This window comes from Mangifera indica, chromosome 1 (assembly GCF_011075055.1).
Source record: "Mangifera indica cultivar Alphonso chromosome 1, CATAS_Mindica_2.1, whole genome shotgun sequence".
In the NCBI taxonomy this organism is placed as follows: Eukaryota; Viridiplantae; Streptophyta; class Magnoliopsida; order Sapindales; family Anacardiaceae; genus Mangifera; species Mangifera indica.
Window position 1 is genome coordinate 5,274,147 of NC_058137.1, and position 8,823 is coordinate 5,282,969.

Genomic DNA, 8,823 nt, shown 5'->3' on the forward strand with positions numbered 1-8,823 from the left:
TCAAATGATTAATATAATTATTCATGATTCAATTATTATCAAATATGCAAAAACTAATTATTATATAATTAATTAATTATTATTATAATGCTAATCCATAACCATTATCTAATAATTATTCCAAACTGACACGGCTTGCTAAAAATCATCAACAAACGAATATTTTACACTATAGGTGTGTAAATTAGGCCAATTGGGGGATCTTAATATGAAATTCTCCCATTGGAGTTATTTTTTAGCCAACTAGAAAAATCATGCCAATAATTTACATTTAAAATAAATAAATAAATAATTTTTTATATTATTTATCAAACAATAGAAACTATAAATTTATTAAACATACAAAATTTTTTATTATATTACTAATTATTATATAGTCATAATTTAATTTAATATTTATAACCTTTAAATACATGAATATTTTTGGTCCTAAAAGGAACATATAACATCCAGCCACGTGTAAGACGGAAAATAAGATTTGAACAAAATGGGAGTTTTGTATTTACGGGCTCTGTCTTCTCTCGGTACTTCTCGCAATGGTTTTCCAAAAAACATTTATTAAAAAAAGGGAAACAGAAGACTTCGATTTTAATGGTCTATTGCGCCAAATAGCTCCATTCCGTTTTCAACAAGCCCTAAATAACACGGCTGTCTTCTCTTTGAATCGACTGTCTATATAAACACATGATGCACACATTTGCTGCACAGAGAACGAAGCAAAGCAAATAAGAGAACCCAAAAAAAAAAAAAAAATGGGGGGGAAAGGTAATGGTCAGAGTCAGACTGAAGCGCGCATGGGTCACGGTGTCGACGGCCCGACTAATCCCATGGTCACCCCGCTTTTAACCGATCTTTATCAGTTCACCATGGCTTATGCTTACTGGAAAGCCGGCAAGCATGAGGAACGTGCCGTGTAAGTTGTCTATTAAATCTTATATGTTTACCAAACTCTGCCTTAACTATTTGTTATGCGTTATTTATTGGTTTTGTTTCTAGTTAATTAGTAGCTGAATATGCTACTGTTTTGGTATTGAATTTTAAGGCGAGTTCACGATTAATTGAAGTTTTTATTGTGGAGTCTCGGCTACATTGAGGTTTATCATGTAAATTATTGTGTTATAAATAGGTTAACAATTTGAATTTTTTATACTTAGAAAGGGTTTCGGAGTTGTACTTGAGTGGTAAATTATGATGCTTTGAATGTTTGGACGAGCATTTCATGTTTCAATTAAATAATTACACTAACTTAAATTCGATTTTAACATAATTATTGAATTTGAAATGAATTACAAGACATACAATCTTGGCTTTGAAATTAATGTAAGGAACTAGGATAGTTGTTTATCAGGATCAAAATTGAAACAGCAGTATCAAGGGATTTCTGTAGTCCTTTTCTACTTGGTTTATGAATTTTTCATGGCAAAAATTTGAATCATTTAAATTTGTTTATTGCTCACTGGAAAGCATCAAGAATACTGATTACTGGCAACATTCTAAAGACTTTACTTTTAAGCTGCATACTGTGTTGTTCCCATGCTGCAAAGCCAACTCTCTAGAAGTTGGAATGCACTGTGTTGCTTTTATAATTTATTATTTGTGTCCTGGTGTGGTACAGGTTTGATTTATATTTTAGAAAGAATCCATTTGGTGGTGAATATACAATCTTTGCTGGTTTAGAAGAATGCATAAGGCTAATTGCTAACTTCAAGTTTACAGAGGATGAGATCTCGTTTGTCCGTCTTAGCTTGCCTGGTTCGTGTGAGGTATGACATAATAATTATATTAGTTATTAATTAATAATGGATAATGACATTGAAACACTGGTAGTTGCACCCAGGCTTGCTAATTGGCTATTGCAGTTTTTATTAAACCTGTTGAAATGCTATAGATCACTTTTGACTTCTTCTATAGTTTTAAGCATAATAGGTAGTCACTAAATATGTATGCAGCATTGTCTTAGTTGTAATTTGAACTTTGTTCACATTGGATTGGGTGGAAGATTAGTGATGGGTGCATGAGCTATACAAGTGTAACTTCATTGTCTTAATTGCTTCCATTTACCCTAAGCCCTAAGGAATGGGGAAACACTTGGTTGAATAACTGATGATGTCTGTTATCATTCCACTCTTTTTACTTATTTTGTTTTATTTACCATGACTTACCAATTGAATTGCTACACTGAAATGAACGGGTTTCCATTATAAAGTTTAAATTTTTTTCTGGCGATGGTGTGGAATACATGGATCCAATTCATATAATATGCATTTTTTCAATAAAATATTGCAAATTGTGAATTTTACCTACTAATTTATTATTAACTGATTGATTTATTGTTAATACAAACCATAGGATGGCTTCTTCAATTATCTTAGGGGAATCGACTGTTCTGATGTTGAAGTGTATGCTATTTCAGAGGGATCGGTTGTTTTCCCAAAGGTACCCTTGCTACGAGTTGAAGGGCCAGTTGCTGTGAGTGTTGCTTTCACACAGACATAATCTGTTTTGACACTATTTTATGATTCAATTCATTTTAATTCATATATTCTGTGGTTAGGTGGTCCAATTGCTGGAAACACCATTTTTGAATCTTATTAATTACGCATCATTAGTCGCTACAAATGCTGCAAGACATCGATTTGTAGCTGGAAAGTCCAAATTGTTACTTGAGTTTGGGCTTCGACGGGCTCAGGTTGCTCTCATTTATCTTTTTTCTCGTATGTGAACTGCAGATTTATGTTTCTTTGTAAGAGTAGCCTTCTTCATTTTACATGTAGGGACCTGATGGAGGGATAGGAGCATCAAAATACTGTTACATGGGAGGGTTTGATGCAACAAGGTAGTTTTTGCTGAAAATCTTTTTGTACAGTACAGTCATTGTTTCTCATTTCAACTGTATTTGTCCTATCGAGTTTCGAAGTTTTAACTTTTAAGTTCTATGCTCTAAGCATATGTAAGCAACTCTTATTCAAGTATAGCTGTCCATAGTACAAGTCTTAGTGAATAAATCCAATTTCTATTGACTTCTGAAATGGGCAACGGGTTAAACGGCTTGGTTTCAGCTGTGTCTCTCTTCAAAAATCAAAGAAAATATATTTGATCTACTTTTTAGGAACATGTTAAATGTGTAGAGTGAAATTATGGGCCCTAGGAACAATCAAGGATGCAAGTACCGTGTTTGATTGATCATGAGATATGTTGAGTCTTGAATTCTCCAATATTATTCATTTTTCTTTGGTTGTTAATCTGAGTAAATATTAGGTTTAATCTCTTTTGGATTTATGTTGTATGTTTTCAGTAATGTTGCAGCTGGGAGGTTATTTGGGATACCGCTTCGTGGAACACATTCGCATGCCTTTGTTAGCTCATTTATGGTTAGTTAATCAGATGGGATGTTAGTTCTTTTGAGTAAATTGCTTATAATGTACAAAAACCAGTTAGTTTTGTTAGTACCATCACAACTGACAATTGTTTAATGTTTTTGGACTTTTTTCCCATTTTAATCTCACTAGCTATTTCTTTGACATGTGACTGTAAATCCTTAACGTGACAAGTTGGAACTTTTGCGATATTCATATTTTAGGAGTATTGTGTTTGTGAATAGGAAAGCTATATATTCGATATTGAAAGCTTCTTTTGTAGCTTGTGTATCAAGACTAGTCCGGAATTGTTGTATCAAACCTTTAAGCTCAGAAAACTTGCCTTGTTCAATTTCAGATTATGCTTAGTGACTGATTGTTGTTTTATCAATTGCTGCACTTGCCTTTTAGCCTTGTTCTCTGCTTGTCTGGTTGATACTAGCAGGTTACAAAACTCTTTTTGTTTATAATTGTTGTTATGGTTGGTCATACACATCTATTGGTACTTAGCATGTCAATATTACTCTGGAGCCATTATGTAAGACTTGGCCTTGACACTTGGATCTCCTTGTATTTCTATCTGTTTTGCCTATATGTCTTAATCATACGAGTCATCATAATACTTTTGTTGTATCTAAAATGATTATTTCTTTGTTTTAGACTTGCAGGTTTTTGTTTATCTTTAATACTAATTTCTTATTTATATGTCAATTTGCAGAGTCCTGATGAGATAATAGAAAAATCACTTAAAAGCTCTGATGGCTCACATACTTGTGAGGATTTTGTCAGTCTGGTTCAGACATGGTTAAACAAAATTAAGGTTTGTTTTCCTTGATCATACATTTTGTTTTCCTTTTTCCTTTTCATTTTAATTTTGACATTTTTTTTGTGTTTTTCAATGTCAAATAGTCTTTGTACGTTTGAACACTATGTTATGTTAATATTTATTCATAATTGAGTTCAAGAGGTTGTTTGTTCACGGTTGTGATAGGATTTAGTAAAAAATTATTAAAACCTAGACAAATTTGAGCTAAATGAAATTTCAAACTATGTCAAGTGTTCTGTTCTATTTTCCGGAACTATTATGGCTTTCTAGAATTGGTGAGGGAAAAGTGGGCTCAGCGGAACAATTTTGCCATACCACTAAAAGGGAAAATTCTTCTATTTAGAGTAATGCTACCTATCCTATGAGACATACCAAAAATCTTATCCCAAGTGATATGTCATCCTATGTGATGTTGGCATTTCACATACCAATCATCACTTCATGTACATGTTAAAACCACATAGGATTTGACTGTGACACTCGTTGAAGGAGACAAAATCTCATTCACAAAGACGAAGGGTATTGATATCATCTCTACAAGATGCAAGGATAAATAAGAATTCAATGCAATAATCGTTAAACAATTCTTCAAAGAAAACTCAAATATGAATTTTATTGATTACTAATTAAATTGAATAACAATTAAAAGACTCAAGCCTCTTTATATAGGCTTCAAGTCTCCTAGTTAAAATAGAAAACTAATTCCTATAAAAACTCTAGAAATATCCTATAAGGAAACTAACTTTAATTAATACTTGGACTCTATAACACAACTTCCTAAATTCGTTAAAATCCTATCCTATACATCTTTCTAACCTCATTAGAACCTCTAAATACATAGGGACTCTTTGACAACCTAAAAGACTTACTTTATTAGGATTTTGACTTAAATTAAACTTAAAACACTTTCCTAAATAAAATCAACCTCTAAACTTGACAAATAATAGGATAACTATTTTTAGGATAACTAATCTAACCAGTTGTAATCCTAACAAATCATGGATTTATTATTTTTCTTTTGACTGGTGTCACCTATGCCTTTTTTTAGCCGTTTAGATTTGGTTGTGTACTCTTCTTGCCTTGGCTCCCCTCCATGATATGAAGGCCTTAGCCCCCATCAAGATTACACATTACTTGGATGTGGATTTTTGGATGTCCTTTGGGATGAGTACTGTTCCTTTTTTTTTTTTATGGCATGCTTTGCAGTGGTCACCTTTATTTTGTTGCAATTTTGGGAGGTTAATAAATTTTATGCATGCTTCAGAATGTTTTTTGTTTTTTTCTTTGGGGTGCAATTAGAACTAATTCGTTCAAAATTATAGTTTCATCTGTAAAGTAAATTTTATATTAGATTTGCTTTCTTCTATTCATTTTCTTGCCTTCAGTCCACTCCAATATTCAATCTTTTAATTCGTGCATTCTTCACAGTGGTCAAGTTCATTACGTGGCATATTTAGTGAGACAAATCAAAGTGAGCTAGCCGCTTTTACCTCATATGCCTTAGCATTCCCCAAGAGCTTTCTGGCTCTTGTAGACACATATGATGTAAGTATGCTTTAAAAGTATTTTCAATTCGGCAGTTATTATGTCATGCGTATCTCCATTTGGCATTTACTTATGTCTACTTGATAATAATGGGTTTCAATATCACCAAATCAATTTTACCAGGTCATGAGGAGTGGAGTTCCCAACTTTTGTGCAGTTGCTCTAGCACTCAATGATTTGGGGTATATCTGAAACCTTACACATATATTGTCATCAATACTTGATTGTGTGCTGTTGTTTTCTCTATATGTTCTTGGATGCTTATTGTCATTGACAGTACTTTAGTTTGTTTGTTAGAAATCAGAAGTTGGTGATTATGACAATAATGTGAGGACGTTCTTGTCTTAATTGGAAGATTGAAGTGATATTCCTGATTAAACTACACATTAAATTTCCTTTTTAAGTGTAAAAACCTTTAGCGTTGTGCAAATGCCAGCATATCATTAATGTGTAGATGAGGAATTCAAAATATTGTTTTAAAGCATTCAATCTTCTCATTCACTCTATGTTGGAGATAATGTGTTTTTATCACCTTCTTTTTATTGTTATGTTAAATTCCCATCTCTGTGTTCATATCTAATGCTTTTATTGTTCTTTGTTTCCAGCTCCTTAGTATTAGCATATAGATTTGTGATTTGAGAATCTTCCTTTCTTTTGCTTAGCATCTGAAATGAAAAGTCCAAGTAATTATTTACTCACACCATTTTCTTTTCTGACTTTGGATGAGATGCCATGCAGGTATAAAGCTGCAGGCATTAGATTGGACTCCGGTGATCTAGCATATTTATCTTGTGAGGCCCGAAAGTTCTTTCGCTCTATTGAGAAAGAATTTGGAGTGCCTGGTTTTGAAAAGATGAGCATTACTGCAAGTAATGATCTCAATGAAGAAACTTTGGATGCATTAAAAAACAGGTAATCTCTAAATTAAAATTATTTTGGATAAACTTATCTTCTTATTGCTTCTAAACTTTATGCATGTGTTAAAAGATTATAAAATTGCAAATATTTAGATTATTTTCTAAAATACCTTTTTGGAGTGACGACTATTAATAGGATGTATACGAGTGTGATACACCTACCTATTGGTGGGGATTTTTCTGATAGCATGATACCCTTTAGCTGGTATGCTGAGTAACTGTGTATGCCTGAACCTTTTTTCAGGTAATTATTGACTGCATCTGGCAATATCATTTTGTTGTATTCATACAGTCTGTGAATCACTGAGCTGCCCCGGTTATATCATTATTTGGGTAACAATTGGGTCAACTATAATGAGTTGTCCTGTTGAAATATTGTAATTTAGTATAAAGAAATAAATTACATCAATCCATCTATCTCTACAAACATTGTGTCAGAATAGAATTATTTGAATTAAAAGAATTAATTACCTCTATACATCTGTATAAGTTTAAGCTTTTAACATGTTATCTAATGTAATATTTATGTAGGATGATATAGTTAAATGTGTTCATTAAACATTATATTGGACTTTGATGTCTTAACGGGCTAACTTCTTTTTTAATCTTTGTGAAAGGGTCACGAGGTAGATGCATACGGAATAGGAACCTATCTGGTCACTTGCTATGCTCAGGCTGCTCTAGGTTGTGTTTTCAAGCTCGTTGAGATCAATAGTCAGCCTCGCATAAAACTTTCTGAAGATGTTTCAAAGGTGTGAGCATGCTGCCTAGAATCTTATAGTGTCATTGCTGTTCACTTTTAAAATTTTTATTCCTTTTCTGAATACTAGGTTTCTATGCCCTGTAAAAAACGGAGTTATAGATTATATGGCAGAGAAGGTTTCCCTCTGGTAGACATAATGACAGGAGAAAATGAACCATCTCCGAAGGTATTCTGTCTTTAAAGACTTTTTCATCTACTGTGCTGTGTATGTTACCACTCTCTGGTACTTTGATCTATTTGCAATTTTTCATCTGTCAGTTTGCATTCTTACGACTGTACTAAAAATTTTTTATCAGATGGTATACGATGATGATGGTAATGATGCAAGTAGAAATGCCCCTTTTTTAATTAGATTGTAAAATTGCAGGTGGGAGAACGAATTTTGTGTCGTCACCCTTTTAATGAATCTAAGAGAGCATATGTGGTGCCACAGCATGTTGAAGAACTTCTGAAGTGCTACTGGCCTGGGAACTCAGGTGGGCGTATGTGAAATTTTACCGAGATAAGCACTAATAATGCATAAAACTCAGAACGTATAATTTTTTGGATTAAAATAATTCAATGTTGTTGCAACTATCAGATTACACAATTTGGTTCTCTGTCTAACATCTGAGTGGCATTTTTGTGTCCTTAAGGTAAACGAAGAGAAGATTTACCTCCACTGAAGGACATTAGAGAACATTGCATCAAACAGCTTGAACAAATGCGGCCTGATCACATGAGGAGACTAAACCCGACACCTTACAAGGTACTGTAAACACTCCTCGCATGCTCAGTAAATTGACATCTGTTATAATAGTACTTTGGAATGATGAAAATAACTGATTCAAATGGCGATCAGGTGAGTGTAAGTGCGAAATTGTACGACTTCACTCATTTCCTCTGGCTCAATGAAGCACCCGTTGGGGAGTTGCAATAAGGATTTATCGGCATAAGCTTTCATGGAGAGTGGTGTACAAATTGCAAGTCACGATTCCAAGAGAATTGGAGGAGCTTCTTCAGATAGTCGTTGCATACACATGTTGAATTTATATTATAATTTAATTTCAGAGTTTCTATAATCAAACTCAATAAAACAACTGATTGTGTTGTATTGTGATAGTACAAATTGAATTTATAGGTAAAAATAAATCTTATTTTCTCACAATTACTTTAATAAAGCAACAAATATGTGTACATTTGCTAATATAATTCCTAATTAAATTTATTCTACTTGTCATTCATCAATCATATTCTACAATTGTAAATTTTATTTAGGGTAGTCTAGTCCAATTTTACTTTCTCAAAAACCTTCGTGATTCAAAATAAATAATCAATATAGAACAAGTGTAATCTAAGGACGACAACGGATCATTGAATATCTTAATCTCTATCTTGGTAGGGTAATATTTCCCTTGTTCCCATCCCATCCTTGCA

At 33.0% G+C, this 8,823-nt stretch overlaps 1 protein-coding gene across 1 annotated transcript; it reads left to right on the forward strand.

Annotated features, from left to right (window-relative positions):
• Positions 1–534: 534 nt before the first annotated feature.
• LOC123228902 (nicotinate phosphoribosyltransferase 2-like) lies at positions 535–8,554 on the forward strand. The gene is made up of 14 exons (XM_044654397.1): positions 535–913; positions 1,616–1,763; positions 2,350–2,469; positions 2,555–2,689; positions 2,775–2,836; positions 3,296–3,371; positions 4,075–4,176; positions 5,611–5,727; positions 5,851–5,909; positions 6,466–7,396; positions 7,475–7,573; positions 7,775–7,883; positions 8,043–8,155; positions 8,249–8,554. Exons 1-10 carry the CDS (start codon positions 753–755, stop codon positions 6,641–6,643), a joined length of 1,158 nt encoding a protein of 385 aa, XP_044510332.1. The 5' UTR covers positions 535–752; the 3' UTR covers positions 6,644–7,396; positions 7,475–7,573; positions 7,775–7,883; positions 8,043–8,155; positions 8,249–8,554.
• The last annotated feature ends 269 nt before the right edge of the window (positions 8,555–8,823 follow it).

What these genes read in the sequence shown, in the direction of transcription:
- LOC123228902 (XM_044654397.1), top strand. Translation starts at nt 753, where the DNA reads ATGGGGGGGAAAGGTAATGGTCAGAGTCAGACTGAAGCGCGCATGGGT. An exon ending in GCTTGCCTGGTTCGTGTGAG is followed by an intron (nt 1,764 to 2,349) that starts GTATGACATAAT and finishes TACAAACCATAG; the next exon opens with GATGGCTTCTTCAATTATCT. An exon ending in CTCTTGTAGACACATATGAT is followed by an intron (nt 5,728 to 5,850) that starts GTAAGTATGCTT and finishes CAATTTTACCAG; the next exon opens with GTCATGAGGAGTGGAGTTCC.